The sequence below is a fragment of the Odontesthes bonariensis genome, chromosome 13 (genome assembly GCF_027942865.1).
Source record: "Odontesthes bonariensis isolate fOdoBon6 chromosome 13, fOdoBon6.hap1, whole genome shotgun sequence".
NCBI classification, from domain to species: Eukaryota; Metazoa; Chordata; class Actinopteri; order Atheriniformes; family Atherinopsidae; genus Odontesthes; species Odontesthes bonariensis.
Window position 1 is genome coordinate 15,150,240 of NC_134518.1, and position 24,151 is coordinate 15,174,390.

General features: G+C 39.8%; 1 protein-coding gene across 6 annotated transcripts in view; it reads right to left on the reverse strand.

The window, feature by feature from the left end:
* The window catches only part of unc5a (unc-5 netrin receptor A), a 260,234-nt gene that overhangs the window by 43,979 nt on the left and 192,104 nt on the right, over positions 1–24,151 (reverse strand). For all 6 annotated transcript variants that reach the window (XM_075481123.1, XM_075481119.1, XM_075481124.1 and 3 more), the window contains exons 2-3: positions 22,243–22,458; positions 1,229–1,372 (exon numbers count right to left, since the gene is read on the reverse strand). In XM_075481123.1, coding sequence (XP_075337238.1) covers positions 1,229–1,372; positions 22,243–22,458 — 360 coding nt within the window. The remainder of the gene's footprint in view (positions 1–1,228; positions 1,373–22,242; positions 22,459–24,151) is intronic.

Consider the following 24,151-nt stretch of genomic DNA (forward strand, 5'->3'; position numbering starts at 1 on the left):
CAAAGCCCCGAGGCGCCTGGACAAGAGCTCCTGCAAGCCTGGCTGGCTACATGGGGCTTCACATTACGTCTCATTGAGCACTCTTACTGTTGCACAAAGTCCTGCAATATATTAGTCTGTAAGCCCTGGCTGTGCATTACACAGGTAAAAGTGGCAAAACTTGCTCCTTGTGGGGAAAATAAATGCAGGTCTATTTGTACCGGATGATCTGGGCAGGCTGCAGATAGCTTGTCGGGTTGATGCAAATTTGATGTGCTCTCTCCTCGTTTTGACTCAGCACAAAGCAATTTGTCATTGTGTTGGGTCATTGTGAGGGTGAATTCCTTTAAACATACATTGAGCCTGTTCTAACCAATCACAATGAGTGAAATGTGAGGGGGAAAAAAGCACGGAATTTCAAAACATTCAATTTCATTATAGCAGGTTCAGAAGGAGTGGAAGAGACTTTAGATGTACCAATATTCAAAAGCTCCAAAGTACGAGATTATAAGAGTGTGCGTATGAGTAGCAGGAATGTGCATCTAAGTGTTGTTGTTCAAGCATATGTGTGTCCTTATCTTGCAATCTGCCTCACTTTGTTAAGCACTAAACAAGGGTGATAATGATTGTGTGTTTTCAAAATGTCTGATGGTTTTGAGACTGTGCAGCATTTGGCTCGGTCTGGAATAATACTTATTTATGTGGGCATTAATACAGAGAATGCTTTAAAATACTCAAATGTAAACTGTCTCCTCCTAATAAAGCTTTTGAGGCTGCAGCGAGGGATGTGTCTGTTTTCCCCTGACAGATTGACGAATGCTGCACAGCAATAAATTTCAAATCTGTTTTGATAGAAGTTATATTCACAGGGCTCACAGCTGATAATACTGTAACTCGTGGAAAAAAATGCTCATGAATACCAAAATTTAGTGTTCCACTTTTTTTTATTTTATAATATAACTGCAAATGCTTTACTTTCTCGTTCCGACAGACACGGTCTGACAGTTTTGTTCTCTAAGTAGAAGCACAAGATGATCCTTTAACTAAACTGCAACGCCGCAGTGCAAGAGATAGAAAATGCTTTCTGAGCTAATTGTTAATTGAAAGTCAGTCCCTCCACAACCTCTCAGAATTAAAAAGAAAAAAAAAAATGAATACCCTCTTATTACAAATTGACATGCAATATGCAAGCGCCTTTTTGGGAAGCCAAATGCATTTGACATCTAGATCATTTTTAAAGTGCACTTACAAGCGATCCTGATGTACGCTTTCTGGCTCTTCTGGGTTCCGGTCGTGCTCCAGGCGACACACTGACACCAGTACTCATCGAGGCCGAAGATCTTCTCCACCTGCTGTCTGGTAATTTCAATTGTCACCTGCATAACTGGCAGCGCTGCGAAACAAGCGCAGAAATAACAGTCAGAGCAGGGGGTCTGAGTGGGGCTCGTCCCCATTAGCTTGTGTGCCAGCAACAAAGAGTTAAACGATGGAGAGAAAAACATAATTAGTTGAACTGAAACCTTCAGAGCATTTTGTACCTTGAACTAAACCAGCAAAGTAATTTAAAAAAAAAAAAGAAAAGCCTGGCAGAATAAACAGGCAGAGAACCATAATCATATATAAACATAGTGCTTGTTAACTGAGGACAATGAGACAAGAGCCTCACAGCTATCCTTGGTGTAATTTGCGGGGCGTTAAAGCACCAACAGTTGGAAAAGGAACACGGAAGCGCCAAACAAACACAGCAAACAAAAATACTCAGCATAGCCTGCTTCGGTTTGATCAAATCTAGAAGGGGTGGAGGAGTTCACGGTCTATGGAGCATTTCCGCAACAGTGTTGATATAAGAGATGCTGTGGTGACACATGGTAAAAGTGGCTTTATTGCTTTTTTTAGGAGACAGGAAAAATAAGCCCTTAAACAACACAAAACTGGGACGAAATCCATTCTGCTAACTGTCCAAACAATACGGCGTTAAAGTCCTCGTCTTTTTTTTTTCTTCTCCATGTTTGAGAAGCAATCTTTTATTCCATTTTCTTCTACACTTAGATTTGGTTATTTTGCGATCCAGAGGTGTTCCTTTATATACTGAGCTGCAACCTTGATCCCCTCCATGTGCATCCCTGTGTTTTCACTCTGATAGAGATTTAGACGTTTTCCCTGAGCTTCCAGCTTTCTCTCTAACTCATATATATATACATTTTTTAGGTTTTCGAGAGAATGATTCATTTGAACGTACACCATTTTTGAGTCACAGGGGGACACATCCTGGAGACCGACGGGAGAAGCACACACAGTCCAGTTTATTCAGATTCAAAGGGTACCTCTCTTCAACGGCCATTTGCATAAAAGCACTTTGTGGCACTCTTACACTCCCCTCACACACTTGATCTGTCTGCGCTGATCATTTTGAGCCTCTGACTGAAGCTTCACAAAGTGGCACCTGTCACGACACCAAACCTATACGGCAATTATATACAACTCTTGTTGCAATACATCACACCAAAGATGTCCCCAACCCCCCTTTTTTTCTCGACAATTTCCTCCAAACCGCACATGCTCTGTACGGGCCTGTGTGAGAGCAGGCTGGCCCAGCGGTGACACGAGCTGTCGGGGAGGAAAGTGGAGTGGCTCCATCGCCAACGGCAGCCACAGACAGGGATAAGTAGCTGTGAGGGTCACTGGCAGAGTGCCGTGTATTAGTGTCTAAGTGCAGCAGATTTTGCTATATGTGATCACTGCAAATGTGAGTACACGTGCTGTGAATCTAGGCCCGAAGCGCCACTCTGAGCATCAACAACACCCTATGCTGTGTGCAAAATTTCACCAACATGCTCATGTGTGTGAGCTCATGTATTATATCTTTTCAACAAATCTGAAAAGTAGAAAATGCTGATATTTTTTACATGTTTCTATAGGCTTTAAGAATCCACCCAAAAGTGAAAGTGATTCATTTAAAAACAACTGTAATAGTCTTTTTATCTTGTGAAGTCAAGCTCTTTTGTAATATGCGTTTGTGAGCTGAATTGTGGAAGTCTGTAGTGAGTGTTTGGAACAGACTGAGAGAGCACCTAAAATCTAAAACAAATGACTAAAGTAACAAAATGGGCACTATAGAGAATGTATAAATGGAGCGGAAGAAATCCCTCTTTTTTCCTTCAAATCAGCAGCGTGGCAACATTCACGCCCCCTAAAAATTGTGGAAAAACATTCAGTTTCCACATGCAATTAAGAAATAAATCTCATTGGTGTTGCATTTTTGTATATTCAGAAAATAATAAGCTCAGTTGTCACATTAAGGAAATTAGACCTCAGACACATCAGGAGTGCAGCAATTATTGTTGGTTAGCTACTTACCAGTTATATTTTGCACACAAGGAAAGAATGTGACAGAGATTTTTTTTTTATTGTTATACAATATAACCATTATGTTTTTATAGTTAATGATGAAATTCATGAAATGCAAATTAGGGAAACATGACTTTAACAACACAGTTGTTGGGTGACACTGGCTAATCAATATGAAGCACGGCCTCTAACCTGAAAGTTCAAACTTTCCCTCCAACCTTGTACATGAGAAACAAAACACTTCTGATGGCCATAATTTAGACTGAGCTCATAGGGGTTCATGTGCTCAATATGGGTAAATATATCTGAATGCATACATGATTTGAATACATTCAATACATACATTGAAACCTGCCATTAGGCACTGTTGGTGGGCTTATTTGGCTCTACTTACAGTACGAATTTGTTTGAATAATGCAAACCATCTTTCTTCTTAGAGCTAAAGGTTGAAAAGATCTGTATGGAGATGCAAACCATGAACAATAGCAACCAGAGGTGAGAAATCCTAAGAAGAGCAATTTGAAGCTCTGCCTGTCAGGCTAATTGCATTCTGTTTCCTTATCTTTTCCTGTCTCTATAATTACCTGCTTTCTGTGTCTGACACCTTCCAGTAACACTCCTCTGAGTCACTCTGTCCAATTTCACTCCAATTAATAAGTAGGACAAAAAAAAATCTCATCACTTTGCGAGCAAAATACAAATTTTATTGCAGTTAAGACTGATTGAAATTGCGCCCCCCATTTATGGATCTTTTCCAAAGTTTATTTTATTCAGAGAGCTAAAAAAAAAAAACTTTAGGAATACTCCACGCTCACTGGTAGAGCAAATACTCTGCTGATTCATAGAGTGCCGTCTTTCTGGATCACTTATGACTCAATTAAATTAATATGGATATCTAATAATATGCTCAGCGACCTCAGAGGTGTTAGGAAATAAAGAGAGGAAGGGGAGATTTACACGTCCTTTCCTGCAAGATCCTAAGCATGCACTTAACATTCCTGTTAAATGATCATTAAAACATGACGCGATTCCCTCAGCTTTCGGTCTGATCTGACGCCCATTTATAAATGAGTTCATATCCCAAACGGTGAAATTACCGGGAACATTTCAAAGGGTGATCATGTGATTGACACTGTATGAATCCTAGGATTAAAGCTGGAACACTGACGACTTCAATTTTATTTGAAGTGCCATGGAGCAACTTTGCAGGCTTTGCTTAACCCGAACATTTCGATACCAAAAACAGCAGAATCAGCTCCTTTGGTTGTCCAAATCACAACTCACCATCTAAATGTAAAAATAAAAAAGTCATGCTATGGAACCAAAATAGCATCAAATTTAAAAACTGACTAGTGCATTTAGAACAAAGAAAAAGAAAACAACCTGCAGTGTCTCCCCTTAATTTTAAATACTATAGCTTTTTTCATCCTAATCTCTAGTGTGTTTCTTAGAAGAGAACGATATATGAAAACCTACAGATTATATGACATACTTAGACATAGTACTGTTCAAACATCTTGATTAAGGCCTCATTTCTTTATATATTGCCACTGAAACAGGAAATAGGTGCAGTGATTGCAAACATAAATAGAAATGCAGTAAATAAGGCAAAAACAGAATTTGTACAGTTGTATCACGCTTGAAAGTCAATATTTCATGTTACTTTCGATGTGTAAGTCTTTGCTAACTTTTGGATTTGACGTAGATTTAACCAAAGAAATGGGAACTAATTATGTGTCTTTGTGACAGGCCTGCTAGCAACAAAGTGTCTGGATAAATACAATCAACTATTTAATTTAATTTAAAATCGGTTCTTTACCAAGTTATCTGTAATGGGTGGATGCAACATTGGTTCATCCCTAAAGCAAGGTGCCTCTTCTATCCTCGAATGATTCATAAGTCAGTGTTAAGTGGCATGAAAAAATAAAAAAAAACACATTCCTCTGACAATCGTCATGCACGTAGACTGGACTGAAAGGAAAAGATAAAGTAGGCAATGTCCAAAGAAAAAGCCCGGAGAAATACTGATTGAGATCATTTTAAGATTACAAGAGAAAAAGTTTCATCCAATTGGAAAACTAAAGTGAAAAAAGGGTTGTACATGGTTGAAAGGGAATATATTCATATGCATGTTGCTAGAAGGGGGCTTTCTTTGAGTGAAAGAAAGTGAGAGAAAAATGGAGAGACTTTTTCATCCGGATATGTTGGGACTTTTTCCCTTCATGTCACCTCATATTGGCCACGTTTTCTTTTGACTGAAGAACACAGACGTTTCGCCCTCCTCTGCATTAATATTCTTCAACAAAGACAATTACAAGAGAGCGTGAAGACTTTTCTGTTGATAAAGTTTTCTTTTTTAGTTTGCCACATCTATTGATTCTTTCTAATGTGCAACATCCATGTCTGCCACTACAAGTAGTGTTTCCTGTTATTCTTAACAATTGAAGGTGTAAAGCAATAACTGTAAAACCAGACAGTTAGCGGGGATTGTTTTAGAGATTTAAGCGAATGAATCAAATGTGTGGAAACAAATTCAATTTTCAAAATGATCCAATTTCCTGGCAACATTAGATCTCCCGAACACTAAAGTCTTGACTGTGCATGGAGCAAAGAGAGAGAACTTGCATCTATGAAGAGAGAACTTCTGAGTTAAAGCATACTGACCACGGACAGCTTAGAGACACTCAGCAAACATTCAGATCTTCCTCCAGACTTCCAAAGTTTTAAAAAATGAAAGGAAAGTAATAAAAAACTACTCCCGCTGATGCAGATGCAGAGTGGCTGAGTTCATGAATAACCTGTGTTAACCCTGAGAGTCTTCCAGCAACACAAGCTATTACAAGATCCACTTGCACACACAGTTTCAAAAGGCCGCATCCATATTTACTGTGGTGTGTTTAATCTGTGGCAAAGACAAGATTATTTACACATGCACTCCATTCAAACGCGCAAGAAGAAGAGTAACAGTTAACAAAAGGAAAGAGGTCACACTGTGGGAGCTCAGACATCCATCTCTGGATGTGTGTGTAAAATGAGTGTGTGGGTAAGATGAGTCTCCCCCTGAGCCAACAGGGGCTCAACACAAACAGGGTAAACATCACTGGACTCAATCCTGGGTGAGTCGATACTGGGCTTGTCTGAGAGCAGGACTTTATTTTTCTCCCCTTCACTCTTGTTTTTGCTGGCTCTGACCTCAATTCCATAGGGGTCATTTGCTTATCAAAGGCAAGGACTACAACATGCGGGTCCTGAGTGTGTGTTCATTGTGAGCAAGGAAATTCAATTAGGCAGCACCCTACAGTGTGTGTGGCTGGGATTCATCAGTGGATATAGGAGGATTAGGGTTGGGTGACTACATCAGGGGAACGCACCATTTCAAGGAGGAGAGTTCACAATGGTTGAGGGGAGACATCACTGATGAACGCTTTTAAGAATGCACTGTCCGCGCACCCAGGCAACCAGTTACAAGCAAGCCGAGAGAGTTCCATTTCCAATCCTGGATCTTCTTTGTACCAGTTGGCATCGGTGTCATCACCGGCACTGCAAGTGTCCACAGATTCTTTTCAGAAGCCAATGATGCACTCTTCCGCTGACAAATTTAGCTTTCCAAGATGAAAGAAATTGAAACCTCAGGCCACGGTGTCAAAACCAACTTTGGAGCAAAGCAGTCAGTAAAAATGATTCCAAAAGCCCAGCCCCACACTGGGGGGTGCGGTACTGCCACATATAAATATTAAAGAGTTAACCTTTGGTCACAGAGTCAAGGGCGTATCTGTCTTATCATCAAGTCTTCACTCTACAATTACCATGTAAAGAGGCACACTGATGGGTGGCCTATGCTACCTGACGAGGAGAGCAGAGAATGGCAGATGCTGCCATAAATGTCTGTCTCCTAAGGATAAGGATACAAGGATAATGTGGCCTTCTAAGTGAAGCATGGCTCTATTAAATGGCAAAAGAGACATGAGCAGAAGGGGGTGGAGCACCCTGAAGCGCAGGGTTCACCAGGAAGACACTAAGACCTTCCATTCAGGGATGCTGGTGATGCTGCGTCTGAAGTCAGTGGGACAGTGTTCTGGGTCAAGGCTCTGCCTCCGGTTATGACCAGCTTTTCAAGAGCTTCTTTTGATTGAACTGTCCATTTTCCACAATGAATGCACACTGCAAGGCCCCTGCTGATGCACTGAATGTCGTTACAGATTATTCATGGCTGACAAACAGGCGAGCAGGTAGTGCTCCAATCAATGCGGCTAGGTTCAGTCCAATGTCACTCCAAGGAGACAAGAGAGCTTCTACTGTGGAGCGGGAAGAGGAAATGGTGCAGGCTAGAAGAAACACTAATGACAGTCACAAGATGAAATTAAATTCTTAATATCTGCTGGTATTATATGACAGGTGTCATATAATAATTACGTATTTCATGCATCACAACATATTGCAGTAAAAAAAAAAACATAATAATTACATCTCATGTGTAATCTAAAAATAATTGTTCTCAATTTAAAACTCCAAACAGTTCAGGGACTTCATAATTTACAACATATATTATTAAAATAGTCAGAAGTAAGACATAGAAAACTCCTGAATTAAAACTAGTATTAATGGACTTTTCCACTCTCTTTTAATACAACCACACCCGAGTCAGGAACACCTCTGAAAACCATTGGCAGATTAACAGATTCCAGTACTACACCATAAAGGTAAAACTTTAAAATGCTGAGAAACTACATTTATAACTCACAAGATTCTGAGCGTTCCGATTTATTTAAGACGGATTGAGGAAAAGTGGGAAACTGTCCTGTGGTCTGATAAATCAAAATCATGGACTTTGCATCCTCCAGGCTAAAGAGGACAGGAACCATCTAGCTTTTTTTTTTAAATCAGCACACACTTCAAAGACAGCCTCTGAGTTGGTGTGGAGGAGATTAAGTGCACATCTGTCAGGGCACGAATAATGCTAAAAGTTTTTTATTTTTGTTTTTATTTTAGGTCACTTACACACATACCTCACATTAATATTAAATGACCCAAGACCCAAGGTTTCATTGGAGAGAAACAGCCTCAATGCAAATGCTTACTGATAGATGCATTATAGGGCTTACAATGACAGGAAGTTACAAAATGATTTTTGTGTTCTATGTCAATTTTCATTTCATTTCATAAATAAAATATTCATTTATTCACCACGCAAAACGCACTCTAGACTAGATTTGATTTTGAGTGAATTGTGTCCAATAGCGATATACAGTAATGACGTATAAAACTTTGAATGCCTCAGGAAAGTGACATCTTCACTACATCCCTGGATATTGTTGTTGCTTTAAATGCGCAGGTGTTCACAACTTTGGAACGTGATAATGAGCGGATTCACAAAACATCAAAATAGATTTTCTGTTACAGAGAAAAGACGGCTCATAACAGACATTAAAATGAGGTCTTTACGAACATATTTCATAATTACGTCTGGTTGAGAGCTACCGCACAAAAGTCACAACTGATTACATCAAATGGGCATCAATTCAATGCAATAGATTTTCTATTTACGCTGTCCCTCCATAATTAGTTTGCCTAACCTTTCTCTAATGGCAGACACATACACATGCACAGTGGCAGTGTTGTGATTTACCATAGTGCCCTCACCAACATGCCCTTGTTGTAATAACTCCTCATCCAATATCCTGACCCAGATGATTGGCAAGAGCAGAATGTTCTTGATGCCACAGTCTTCAGACTGGGACCTGCTCCTTTATCTCCAACCCACACCTTGTCCTGCCGCCAATGAGAACACGTTGGAAGTGAAGGCGTTAAGCACTTTACTTCCGCTTCTATTACACTTTCCAGAGTGGGAAGATCTGATAGTATGTTACCCACACGAAAGCCGTGATAATTTGCTCCATCTAACGTGTTTCTCTCCCCGTTGTCTGAAATGGCCTTGGGCGCTGAGGTAAATAAGGAAAGCCGCGGAAAGGTAAGCCAGCCAGGCTCCCGTCTGGTTGCCGAGCGCTCTGTGCCAAACAAATTGCATTAAGGTTTTTCCCTCCCTCGTCGCGATTGCACAGCCCCTTTTGGGCCTTTGGCCCGCAGTGCTGTCTGAGTTGGAGGGTTTTGGTAATCCAGTGAGGGTGTGTAGGCGAATGTAAATATTGAGCACAACAAACAGCATTCAGTAAACAGCCTGAGGGTAGGCAAAGGCTACGGAGGTATTTCTACCAAACTCCAATATTTTATTTTTCTATATTTCTGAGGTTCTTCTGACATCATGAGTTATTATTAATCACATAATGAGTAATCTTAATATTGACTTATACAGCCACGTCTCCAAACTAAACAAGAATGTTTTGCAATTACTTTTTAAACTGACCTTTTTTCTATTCTGAGTTGCCGAACTGTTCAGAAAAGTTCCAGACTAACGTGCACTAAAGCAACCGAAAGACAGCATTTGGACAATGTACAAAACCTAATTAAACATATTCCAATAGTGCAGAGACACATACTTGCAATACTAAGTACAAACATGTTTGACCTGTCACCCTCTGTCTTTTTCTGTTGGTAATAGTAATTGATAACAGTTTCCTGTCATTCTGAATATTTTGTGCGAGGTATGAAAAATCCCCTGCTAAATTAAGCTCCCAGGATTTCTTACGCCGCACATTAATGATTTATCAAAGCTGATGAATTCATAGAAAATTAATCAAAATCACACATGTTGAGTAATCTTTCAGATATTGAATATTTTAGCAAATATATTCAGTTCACACCACAAGCTCTTCTGTGAGCTAAATATTCAAAGAGTGATAAAGAGCAAAGAAGGCCTACAGCCGAGGCAAAAGTCAAGCTGTAGTGCCTTATGAAGGAATTATATCTTCACAATTTGAATGTTACATTGGATCTGGCATGGAAAACCCATCATCGTGAGGAGTGGAAAAACTGTGGCATAACACTGATAAAAAGATGTTGTCCAAGGATCTATCTCCTCTGAAGGGACAAAATAATATCCTTGAGTCTAACAACCCTTGTACCATGACACAATGGTAGCTGACAACGGCTGCTGGAGTAGGACACGCTTGAATAATGATGCAAAAAATGTTTAATTTGACAAAAATCTTTTGCAACGTAGCTAAAAATATACTTTAAAAAAATGCGTCCCGAGAGTGTGATCAAGAAAAGGTTTACCAACTAAACATCTAAATTAAACTAAATAGAATCGCTGGAAGTTATTCATAACCTCGGTGTGAAATCTGCTTAAATCCTCCACCTACACTGGCTGTCACATGATGCTCCGTTTACATGGTTTGCAAATTTCAGCACAGACCTTATTGTTGACTCCAGCCACAACTCTTATGTGACGCATCGGTGCTTGAAGTGCTGCAGACTGAGCACAGGTCAAGTCTTTAAATATTCATTTCTTTGTTCAAATGTGACGGTATTAATTATTAACACTGTAGATGCAAGGCAGACATAGCAGATTTTTATAAATATCCAGTCACTGAAAACTGAGAAAAATGGGTGAAAGTACAGAGTGGACCCTTGAGCTTCTTCTGATATCAGAGGCAGAAGATGCTGGGAGGTGGTGCTGGATCATATTGCACTTGTCTAGGTGAAGAACAGTATAGTATGTTGAGATTATTTAAAAAATGTTGAATGTAAAGATGAAACAGGCTGCCCGAAACTTTCAGAGGCGAGATTTTATAGTCTAAATTCATCCAAACTACAGTAAATGAGGGACCATTCAACATAAAAGGTTGTGGATTGTAAGGCAAGCAGCCCTAATATTTCGTTAATAATGAGCATATATAAATATAACCCTGATTTGAAAAAGGTCTGAACAATGTGAAAAATGGAAATTAAACAGACTGAAAGCAGGAACTCATATTCTTCTCAATTGAGAACAGTAAATATAAAGTGTTGAAAGCGAGACATTTGACGATTTCATTGGCATGTCTCGAGTTTGATGGTAGGGATGCATCCAAAAAGATTGGGATGGGGGCAACGACAGACTGGAAAAGTAAGAGAAAAGAAACAACTGGAGGAACATGTCGCGACTAATTGGATAAATAGCCACAGGTTAGTAACAGAGTTGGGCACAGATGAAGCACCTTAGAGAAGCACCTGTCCCTCAACATAAAATTGTGAAGGCTTTTTGATATTCCATCTTCTACAGTACATCATTAAAAGATTAAGAGAATTGGGAGGGATGTCTGATCGCAAGGAAAACTGCTGAAAGCCGGTATTGGATCTTGGGGGTCTCAGACAGCACTGCTTTAAAAACAGGCATGATTCTGTCATGAAAATCACTGAATGGGCTGAAAAACACTTCCATAAATCATCGTCTGTGAGGACAGTTCACCGTGTCATCCACAAATGCAGAATAAAGCTCTATCATGCAAAGAAGAAGCCACGCGTGAACATAATCCAGAAACAGCACCATGTCCTCTGGGCTAGAGCTCGTTTAAAATGGACTGAGGCAAAGTGGTAAACTGTTTTGGTACTTTCTAAGCCAACTATGAAATAAAATCTCTAACTGGTGTGTTTTTTTTTCTTTTTCCCACCCCCAGTCTGGCTTTGGAAGTTCTAATTTCTCATTTATTACTGACAGCAGCATCATCAAGCACCGCCATTACTAAAATGAACTTGTCAGCACCTGTGAAAAGTAGCTAACATAAGCAACAGTTCGTAACATTAGCCTCTTAAAACAGAAACAAACCAGATGACTGGATGACAGTGAAGCCCAGGGTTTATGGAGATGATATGTGATGGAGGAATTACTATGTGAGATTTACAGCAATATAAACTTGCAAGCTGGCCGTTACGCCCTGTGGTGCAGTGTCTTAACAACTTGGGCCAGTTCCATGCATGACTTGCGTTGATAGAGATGTAAGTATTTGATAAGAAAATTGCTGGTCAAGTCTTTCCCAGTCAGTTTGGTGGGTGGTAGTCTGAGCTCAGTGTGCTATGTGTCCTGGTATTACCTCTCAGGCTTTCCACTGTATGCTCTGTCATATGGTAATAATGTGCTTCAAGGGTTATGGAGTCCTACTGATCTGAAAAGAGGCAGATCCTGCAGTAGACAGGGGTCTGCTGGAATGCTGTCTTGCCATCTGTATGTAGTATTTTGACCAAAGTATGCCAAAAACCTCTGGAAATGGTGTCAGCTTGTGAAAAAGAAGCAGGGTATGTCTACTTAATTAGTTATTTGCAGCTTGCCAATAGCGGCATTCTTCTTATTTTATTAAAATTGTCTTGGACTTTGAATTGATTAAATACTAAAAAAAAAAAGAATCGTTGTCATCTCAGTTTCAATACACGTTGCTTTGCGATCTCGAGAGACACAAGAAAGAAAAAAAAAGAAAAATCAAGGTCCTAACAAAACAACCACATGTTCTAAACACCAATGAATAATTCATTTGAATCATATAAAATCCTTAGGGTTGCTTCAGGATGGCTTCCATAACAAGACCCCAGCTCTTGCTGTTGTTTTCAAGCCTCATTAAACTTCAGCTAAAACCCGTACTCCAACCTTTGCATTTTCTTTATCTGGCCAAGAAAATACTGATAACTGACTGTTTATTTATGGTATTTATTCCTTGAAATATGAGCCAGAACACATTTTGCCTGCTTGTTTTTCACTCTGTCACCCAGCTGACCTGAAGTCAGCCTCTACATTCAGACTGAAGTCAGCCTCTACTTAAGGTGCACAGTCCACGGACTGTACATTTGAGACTTCGGAATTCAAAAAGTACAATCGGGACTATGCAGGTTTAGATGCCTGTGATAATAAATGCATCACCCCACTGCATCTCACTTCTTATTTGTGACACTTCCAGAGGAAATACTTTGTGCTTCGTTTCATATCTTACACAGCACTTTGTGAAGAGATTGAAGCTATTCTTCTTCTTCACTGCACAAAATAGTCCTTTCATTGTGTTAGCACTATCCAAGAACCAGGACACCTTGCAACTTTTGGTTTAAAAAGGAAGAGAGCAGCAAAGTCGATGTTTGTTTGAGGACTGTGTAAAATTCCCATGCTGAAAGTCTCCTTGGGGCCAAACACACAAAGCATTAACTGTCAGCTACCGAGTTCCTCTGTCTATCAAAAAATCTCCAAGGACTATTTAGCTGTCAGCCACCCAACTACACCTCCCAGCTCCACTGTTTCTAAACGAATTTGAGCAGAACAGGTGTTGATTGACACCACAAACTCCCACTTTGCCTCCCTCTGTCAGCAGAAACACTAACTTCTTTCATTTCTGAGGGACGTGGAGGTAAGTTGAAAGATAACATTACATTACTGTTGAAGCAAAAAAAATAGACTGAGGCAAAACTTCAAAGTTCATTGCTGACAATCAAAGCTGCAAAGCAGGGAGGAAGTTTCATCCACTTCATTTCAACTCCATGCTGAATCCAAATGTTTTGAAATTGGGTAATTTTGGAAGCACTGCGGTGAATCCCAGCAACTCTGGCCTCCATTTGTACAGCATAAGTGAAGCAGAATAGGTCTTGGTAATGCATGGGTAATACTTCTGGCTGCAGCATACAGACCACATTTTTCAGCAGAAGTCTTGGTTAATGTAAAGAAAGCTCAGAAATACAGTGATCAGAGACAGAACCTCCATGTACTGTAGCTTGACAACCAAGCTGCTTTCTCCTCTGAAATGTGCTTTAAATGCATCATTTCTGGAAAAGTAAAAAGAAAAAGCTACGCTTAAAATGATTAATTCATCATAATCTCCAGACTTTTTCTTTTTAAACACTTTTGATACTTTCTGCAGACAAACTACAAATGCCGGATCAAAGACCTGTATGATAACATGTCTGTACCACAGTAGGTTAATAAATAAAGCTGCTGTAAAGGGAAACACTAAGACTGCTGAATGCATTCCAACCTCCAGCAAGGCCACAGCTTTTGTAAGACTGACAAATACGAAATTACTTGAGAGAAAGCAAAGCACGAAGCTGACGTGGGGTATGTTTTGGTGGGAGGACAAAGGCTGTGCGTGTGGGAGAGCGGAATGGCAGTGTTGTTGTTTGACAAATGGCAATTATCTTCTTTTTTTTTTCCTCCCATTTTTGTTCCACTAATTGCAGTTAATTTTGAAATTCATTATTCGTGTATGTCAAGACCAACTTCACAGGAGCATACGCCAAATTTCCCAATAAAAACACATCTTACACAAACTAGAGACACCAAGATGTGCAGACTTTGCACGAGTCTACTGGTGAGATCAATCAGTGCAGCTGTTTTTTTAGTTTTTGTTTTTATTAATTCGAGCTGCCTCACTTTTACTCCCACTGCTCCAAACACACTTGCCGTTATCTCAAGGCCAGACAAACACAGGCTTCCATTAAATCCACTTTCACTCCCCTCTCACTCTTGAGGTGTGCTGATGTGCTTTGAGGAAGGGCTTTCACCATGCACATAAACACACACGTGGATGCAGGCTCTCGGCTGACCTGCCTGAAAGGTCTAATAGAATGTGCTGGCAGATGTGTCACGGGAACAATTCACCTTGCCATCTGTTTTTCAGTGCTTCATTGCCAAATCCTTCCCCCTACATCCTGCAATCAAGGACAGGATGAAATACAAGTCCCATTATGGGGAAGCAGCTAATAATGCATTATCAATTAGTCCCCTTTGGCTACTGATCAATGCTTTGCAGGTGGTGCGAGGCCATTTTGTTCATTTAGGACTATGCTGTCCTCTTCGCCCTGATTCTCTTATTTCTTTCTGCTCATTAGACCTTGGCATGCAGACCTATTAGGTTTTGCTTAAATTGTGGCAGGACTTTTCTCCAATATTCCTTTTAAGATCTTTTTAAATCACTGTGATGTGGCTTCAGCGCCACAAAGGCAGCTCTATTCTAAAATGCCCTAGCTCATTGTTGATGCCAATAAATGTCACTCATGTCTGGCTCCATATTAGTGACCTAAACAGAACTGAGGAAGCGAGAAGAAAGAAAAAAGTCGTACAGAACGAGGGAGAAGGGAGAATGAAGTGCGTGGAAGTTGATGCGAGAGGTGATTGGCTGCTATAATACCAAGGATAAGCACTGCCGTACTGAAATAAAGGTTAGAGATCATTTAGGCTAAGCCCAGCTTATCCCCCCCTTAGATCAGAAATTAAATATGTCATCACATTACAATCCAGGATCCAGTCAATCAGAAAATATATTATTTCATACAAATGAATCCTCTCTCGCTTGTAGACATCAGGTTTAGTCTCACCATGGCATAACCCATTATTAGTTCTATTCAGCAAGCGGTGGCTTTAAAAGATTTACTGGCTACGTCATATGCGGTATTTAGACTTCAAAGGATTGACAGAGGACATGTTGATAAACCTGCTGGTTATAGAAATGGCCTATATTCCCTTCCCATGTGTGGTTTTAAATGATTTTTTCCAGTTATATTAAAAAAAAGGGAATATTACTTCATCAGTATTCTGCATATGATTTCGCTGGGAACTATTTCATAAAGCACAAAGCAAATACGTCTCTGTCATCTTCTGTTTTCATGAAGAAGCCTTGTTGACATCCAGTTCAATCAACAAAGAAAAAAAAGATATAATCTCCCATCTTTATAAGGCGTTTGCTGAGGTTTATTGAAATAGGAATGTGAAATGCATGCATTTTCCACCTGAGAGGGTTTGCTTGCTGGGTGACAATACGAAGCGTGGATCAAAAACGTTTCCATCAATGCTGGCAGATGAAATGCAAACACAATCAAATCAGTCTGGCCAATACAATGAGCCGCCGCTCAAATGCCAATCTCCCTTCTCCTCATCATGTGTCTGATAAGAAATCATAGAGTGGGAGAATGTCCTAATCTATGCAAACACACTGTCAGCATTGATTTGTACAGAGGGGATATTTCTTTATTACGACTAGCCAGACGTCTCCTCTTGGGAACCTGGGAAAGAGACGAAGCTGGTCGGGGCCTCGGAAGCAGTCACAGCCATAACAATTGAGATAAGTTACTGTAGACAGGTAATGAGAACCGATAGACTCAAGGATGGATCAATATTGGACATTGAAACCAGGAGGGGAAGGACAAATTGTGACATTTCTTTCCTTTTTTCATGTTCCAAAGAGTATATGAAACAAACGACCCTGTGTGTTTGTGTGTGTGTAGGAGGGAGTCCAAACCATTCAAACAATACAAAAGGACGTAAACTGTAACTGAGTAGTGGACACAGACAGCTGGAGAGGCTATTATGTTGATGCTGCGCTGAATCAGATTCAATAAACAAACCTGCCTGATGACATGTGGATATGACTGTGGATCCATGTGTCCTGCTTTTTAAGCTTTCAGCACTGAGCGGCCAGACCAATCCAGTTTCTTTGGCATATGACAGAACATGGGTGAAGTTTGTCGAATCTTGCCTGTGCTGTGCTGGGCCCCGACAAGCCGCGTATCTGATATTCCTTCAACTCTGGCCTGCAGCGTGAAGGTGAGGGGATTATCGATCGTGGCTTCGGCTCTCTTTGATCAGTTTGTTTTCCATTTGATATTCTTTAGTAACAACAGCCTGCACAAAGTCATTAGGACCCAGGAATCTCTTGATGTTCTCTTTGTGGAAAGAATAGCAGACAATAAAAGGCTGCTTCTAGTACAACAGCTGTGGATTTAGAGACAGGCTAGTCTGAATTCCAAGTTGTGTCACAGAGAGAGGTCGCAAACCGTCCTATTTTACTCTCACAGTGATTTGAACTCACATGGTGTCAGCAAATTAAATTATTTAAATTATTTTATCAAGATAATGAGGAAAAAAAGACTCACACTGAATTATTTTTGGCTTAAATACAGAGTAATTGATTTTGATAATATCACGCTGAAGCCTAGCAAATCTTATCAAGGTTTTTATTTTTTTAATCACACTGAAGAAAAAACTAACAAGAATGATAATTTAATATCGACTTAAAGCAGTCCTAGAGCCATTTTTGGAATTTAGCAAAGAAAGTCTAATAAAGTCTCTGAAACGTTAAAGGGAGAGTAACCTCAGAGCAAACAATATGCTGGACATGTGCATATTATGTTGTATAGAACATAATCCCACCTGATACATGTTTATTTTACCAGGAAAGGCTGACAAAAGGCAATCGCAAAATATGTGAAAACGGGCAGCTTTATTTGCTCTGCTTCACCTCCACATCTCATTTATTGAGCTTTTTTTTTTCTTTTTTCAATTAGTCGTTTTTAATGGTTTTATACATAAAACCATAAAAACAATAATATTGTTAGCCGTTTAAGGTGCCATTTTTCTCCATCCATCCATAACAAATTAGTGTTGCCATGAGTTTATAATTGCATTCTGATTATCATGTTACACTCTTTGTCATACTTGAAACTTGTTACTGGAGCCCGCTTTGGCAAAGACACTCTCACAGAAGAGATTTCTGTTCTCACTGAGTTTTCCATGTAAAATACATAACTTGTTTAACTGCCGATTAAAATCCAGCAATGGAAATGTTTTCCAAAATATTCAAACAAACTTGAAAATATTTGTGGAGCCAACAGCAGTTATATTTATCTTATCTTATGAATTATAAACTGTCTCAATGACAAACTGCTTCATTTCACAGAATCTTTGTATCCGCCCCAAAGATGATGTTGTCATGAGGCAGCTTCTGGTGAAACCCCAGTTGCTTGGCAACAGGTACGAGTTTAGAGTCCAGTGTGACTGTGACGACAAGGGTGAGAGGACAGCCTGCGCTGCGCACAGACCGCATTTGGACGCGAGTGCCCCACATGTTTCTTGCAGGAATGACGGAGGTGTCAGTAAACTCCTCAGGGCAGTGGTGACATTAAACAGAGCAAGTGTTTGAGATCGATGTGGACACAGCCAAACCTCTGGACAACCACATGTCCTTCACAACCGCAAAGATCTACATAAGACACATTCAATATCAAAGGCAGTGAAACAGCACAGTGAAGTTGAGAGCTGTGAGGAAGTTTTTAAAGATGGAGCCCCACACTGCAGCAGGAGTCCGTGGCAGCCAGCACGACAGATTTGTTTCATAGACAAATATATGCAGACTGTAACAGCTCATAATCACACATGGCAAATGGTCGATCGTCATTAAACGCTGGCAGAGATGTTGTATTTGTAATGCGATGTTCCCATAAACTCTGCAGTTTATGGGGCACATCATGTTCTTTAGTTATTGACAAAAACAAGATTCATATTGTCGAAGCTAAGGAGCAGCCTCCACAACGTCACCCATCTGATGGCTGTATAAAACACAGTGTTGCAAGTAAAAAAATAAGCTTTTTTGAATTAGAATAATGAGGTCGGGTAATAATCTCGTCCCTAAGAGGTACTGTTAGACTACAACTGAAATTCCTTCTGAAAGTGCAATGTAAAGTCACCGATCATAGAGGACCGAAGGACCATGAAAGCACTGAATAAAAGTCGGGATAACAGCACACTTTCAGACTCTCCACAGTAACACTGATAGAGCTGCAGTGACTTCTATGCTTGAAAAGTGTCAGAAATAATTAAGAAAAAGATGGAATAAAAAGTATAATGCACCTCATCACCAAACACAGCATGGATAGGCCTGACACAATTGCTAAATCATTTCCATTATTCTAAGTGACTGCAGGGATTTTTTTTTCTTTTCTTCTTTTTTTTTTTTTTACTAAAGTCTAAATAGTTTCCATTTTGCCTGTTTACTGAACTAGGAGATATTTCTCCATTACTGAGTCCTGCACAGCTTATCTTTATGCCCTTAATGTCGAACATTCGGCTGACTGTGTCTCTCTTGTGACCACTGATGTTATGGTTGTGGAGCGGAACAACACATTATCGTGGACACATTGTGGTCTTATGCCAAATGAAAAAGGAGACCCCAGTAATTTGGCTAAGGTGAGTTGTTGGATTTGTGGCCAAAGGCTGTAGCAATGGCATAAAATGAACAGAAAGTTACTGATCAAGGCCTACACAAGTGTAAAAGACGAAAGTTTCAAATCTAATCTTCGCATTTCAGTTTCTGGGCTAATCACCTCTAAAACACTATAATCCAACCATCTGACATTTAGTTTGGACCATAAATTCCAATTTAAGAAATCAGTTTATGCAGGTAATTATGGAAATGTAAGGACATCTCTTCAGATATGTGGTCCTTACTAGGTCTTAAAATGAGGTAAATACAACCTCAAATGAACAACGCTACATAACATATTAGACTGTGTCATTATTTTCTTAACAAAGCAAAGCCATAATGAAAATGCAGTGTGTACTTTTTTCTTCATGACTGTACATATTAAGAGTGTGTGGAGACAAGCAGAAAGGGTGCAGCTTTCCCCTTCAAGGAGTCCAATTTTTAAAAAATTAATCCAAAGCTCAGCTGGCTTATTTAGCCCTCTAGAGGCCACTTTAAAGTTTCAAGAGTGCTTGTATGAATTTCAAGTTCAGTTGGACTTTAGATGGAATTATTTCAACTAATCATCTCTCCTCCCTGAACTGCTTTTTCCTTTAGTCCCTTCTTTTCTCTTGCACATGGTGCTCTTAAAAGGCTGTTTAAAAAAAAACACGTTACACACACAATTCGCCGAAAATGTGCTCTTCAAACCACATCTCCCTCCTAAAGTTTTTTTTTTTTTTATAAATTTTGCTTTTTCTTTTTTTAAATCAGGAATAACAAAAAATTCAAAATCAATGTTGTTGCTAATCATTGACATATCCCAGACCATAATTATCCCTACTCAATAATTCCACTTTGCATTCCATATTTGGAAAATACTGGCACTTAAAGGCTTAAAATTTGGGCTAAAAAGTTCAAATTGGCATCTAAAGGGTTAATTTTTTTTTTTAAATAATTGAAAACTTGGTGGTTATGATCAGAAGTAAAGTGGAATAAAAGATTTATGAAAAAAAAGTGGAAAAAAATATGAATATATGTTTTTAGGTTGTTTTAAAAGGGGACAAAAATGTCCCCTTTCAGAAATTAAGGAGTTGTTGTTTTTTTTTTAAATCAGACATAGCAAAAAAATAAAAAATCCCTAAAAGTCAATGTTGTTGCTGATCATTGACATATACCAGACCATAATTATCCCCGCTTAACAATTCCACTTTGCATTCTATATATTGAAAATATAGCAGTTTTTGTGTTGTTGTTTTTTTTTTTTTACAGAAATTGGCATTTACATTATATAAACCAGTATTTAAAGGGTTACATTTTAGAAAATAATTGAAAAATTGGTAGTTATGATCAGAACTGAAGTGGAATTAAAGATCTATGAAAAAAAAAGCGGAAAGAAATATTAACATATGATGTTTTTAAGTTGTTTTAAAAGGGGACACAAATGTTCCCTTTCAGAAATTAAGTCGTGTTTTAAATCAGGTATGAGGGTTAAATGATAAAAATGTATAAGTGCTCCTGTATGCTTACTTACCTTTCTGAAAACACAAGTTCTTATACACATTTATTGTCATTATTTACAGGAGCTTGACTACAGCATCCAAAACTGTGCCTCAGGCACAAGGTAAAACAGATCAAACAAAACTGTGTGAGAGATGGCAAGGTTGTGGGGCATAACACACTGCCTGTCACCACCTGGATTTAACTAGGCAAATAGGTAAGAGCCTCCCATTGGATAATTACTGCATGGATGATTATGTTTCAGCTGGAAACAAGTTATTTAACCCTAAGTTATGCAGCTTCTCATTTCTTAAACAACCATGTCGGACACATCCTGTGGTCGTGGGAAAGATGTTAATCTGTTTCAGAAGGGTCAAATTATTGGCATGCATCAAACAAAGAAAAACATCTAAGGAGAATGCTGTAACTACTAAAACTGGGTTAAGAGCTGTCCAAAGCACTATATAAAACTGGAAGGATAGTGGGGAACCATCATCTTCGAGGAAGAAATGTGATCGGAAAAAAATCTTGAATGATCGTGATGGGCGATAACTTACACATTTGGTGAATTCAAATTGTTAAAAAACAGCAGTAGAACTCACGGCTATGTTTCACAGTGAAAGTAAGAGCATTTAAACACGCACAATGTGAAGGGAACTCACGGGATTGGGACTACACAGCTGTGTAGCCATAAGAAAGCCCATTAACAGTGAGGCTAATCGGAAAAAAGGCTTCAATTTGCCAGGGAGCACAAAGATTGGACTCTGGAGCAATAGAAGAAGGTCATGTGGTCTGATGAGTCCAGATTTACCAAACGTGTCCACACAACAGTGGAACAAATCAAACTGTACAGCTGTCTAACTTCTGCAGTACAAGGATGGATAGTTAAAGTTTGAAATTCGTCTCCTTCTGTGTGCATGAAGGTATTTGCAAAGAATGATTTCTGAGTTCATCTTTTTGTGTAGATATCAGTCGTTGCCCATTATTCCATTTGAGACATTTGTTATGTATATCTTGAAATGTGAGTGCAAATTTGTGTGTGTGTGTTCCTGCTGTCCCAGAAAAACCTGTCATTTCCATGTTTCTCATTTCCAATCAGTTGTCAGGCTGTGAATGGGTGGTTTGAATTTGCAGATCGCTTCTGAATCACACCACATCAGTGTCATACGTGTTTATGACACTGATGGAGGAGGCGGGGGATTTGCAACACAACAGACAGAAAAACAAACAGGTCTCCAAGGTGATCGAGAACATTTCTGAGACTGAAACCAATGTGCTTATTATGCGACTGGCAGTCTAAATAGGCTGGGGGATGAGCCAAGAGTCTGATGGAGCACAGTAATCACTGGCAAATTGTAAACCTTAGTTTCACCACACAAACAATTTGAATAATTCTTTCAAGAAAGTGCATGTTTGTATCAGAAAACTTACGAAAACACTGCTCCTATCGGCTGAAAAGATGCTTGGAAGGGGAACATTGGAGACACAATTCAATAGAAATGAATGATTTAGATGGAAGACATTGTTTGTTTTCTAATTTTTGCATCTTTTGTACCTGTGGCAGGATCGACAGTCCGCTCAATCAAGTGGTCATCTTGGTGAACCCACTCGCCGATGCACTTGAAGTAGATTTGTGTGGCAGGGGTCGAGCGGCAGGTCAGGGTCACCGGCTTGTTCTTAACGATGTACTCGTCCTCCGGCTCAACAAGGAAGTGAGGTAACAAGTCCGAGAACGCAGCAGGAAGTGCCGCTGTGGCATCATGCTCCGAACCTTGGAGAATAGTGACAGAAAAAAAAAGGAAAAGAGATTTTAGAATTTCACAAGGAACGCCAAATAAAGATGAAAAAACGTTCAAAGTTTTCCAAGTTGTCAGAAATGCAGACTTTTTTTTTCGTGCTTTGCTATTCTATGAGAAGACACAGTAAATATCTACCTTGGTGAAATTCAGCTCATATATATGCATGTGAACCAAGCAGAGAGACAGACAGACAGACAGTGAAAGAGACAGACAGAGCTGTAGGGTGCAGAGTTGGCAATGACAGAGCTTGGCCTTGTGTGTTGTTAGCTGGGTCAGAGGGGGTGGCAGAGTCCTTACTGTCTTTACTCCAGCTCTTAATCACAGGCCTTTTAACATCACTGCTGATGGACGAGCAGCTATAAATCCTGCCTCAGCCACTAGACCACTTCACACTGGGTTTTACCGCTCTTCTACCAGGACTCTACCCACATTAAAGCACAACAGAACGAGAGGCGCAGAGGTTAAAGATGACTGACAGCTAGACAGCCGGTTGACTCAAAATCACTCACTTCCTGTGCTGCTCCAGATGTTTCCTTCTCCTCTGCGTTTTAATCTATAATTTCATGAGAGTCTTATGTGACAAACAGGACATGCAGAAGAACAGGAGGGAATACACTCCTCCACTCTGCAGGGAAGCAGGAGCTGTCGTTGCTTGGACAATACTACAATTTACAACAGCCTGTGCTCCTTGAAAAATGATCAAAACAAACACTGGATGACACGAAAGTGCCTACAGCGCACACGTCCTTCCTCCATGAACACAGTTTCGTTCTCTCTCTAAACATATTAGCCTTGTTCGAGAGGCACTGAGAGGACAAAGAACAGAGCAGAAAGAAGGAAATAACCTCTTTACACTACAAATACTCAAGGGAGATCAGTAAATCCCAAAATAAAACCCCTTTAAAAGGGGTGTAATATTAATTTACTGCCCTGAATCCAATATGGCTGACAGACCAGACATTAACAACCTTTTCAATCACTCCCTGTGCAGCAGGAGAGGATGGGAGTCCACATCTCTCATAATGAAACGGCAACACTCATGCTGACCTTTCTCTTCTCTCGTCCTCCCTCCCCCCAGCCTTTGTTCATCCTTACAGCTTGCTGAGGCACAGGTCACTGATAATATTAAGTTGCGTCATAAATACCAATCTTTTGATGAAGACATTATCTGTCAGTTCTTCCCCCACTACACATTATATTAATGTCTTTCTTTCTATGCCTTTTTTCTTTGGTCCGTGTGCTGAGTTTCTAATTCATCAGGATGAGATAGAGTGAGGCACGCCGGCGCTGCTGTCGCTGAACCCCATTAATGTTCCGTGTACATGTTTAACTCTTAATGAAAACTAAATGTTCTGTGTCCAATGAACGACATGCATCACTGCTGACACTTTACCATTTTCCCCATTTTCCAAGCACCTTTTATTACTGCATGCATTTCCAGAGAAAAATATGGCATCTCTCCATTTAAGACAACACAACTGCCTGACATTATTTACTACGTATGCAAATGTGCGTTTGTTGTCTCATGGTGTCGAGGAAAAGGCCACAGTTCATCAGGAATAGTGACTATAATTGCCTTAAACCAGAGCCAAAACTTTGCGAATAAACAGTGGGGGACCAGAAGGTCAGGTTGTTTGAAAATGTGTTGGTCCTAATGATGGTGGC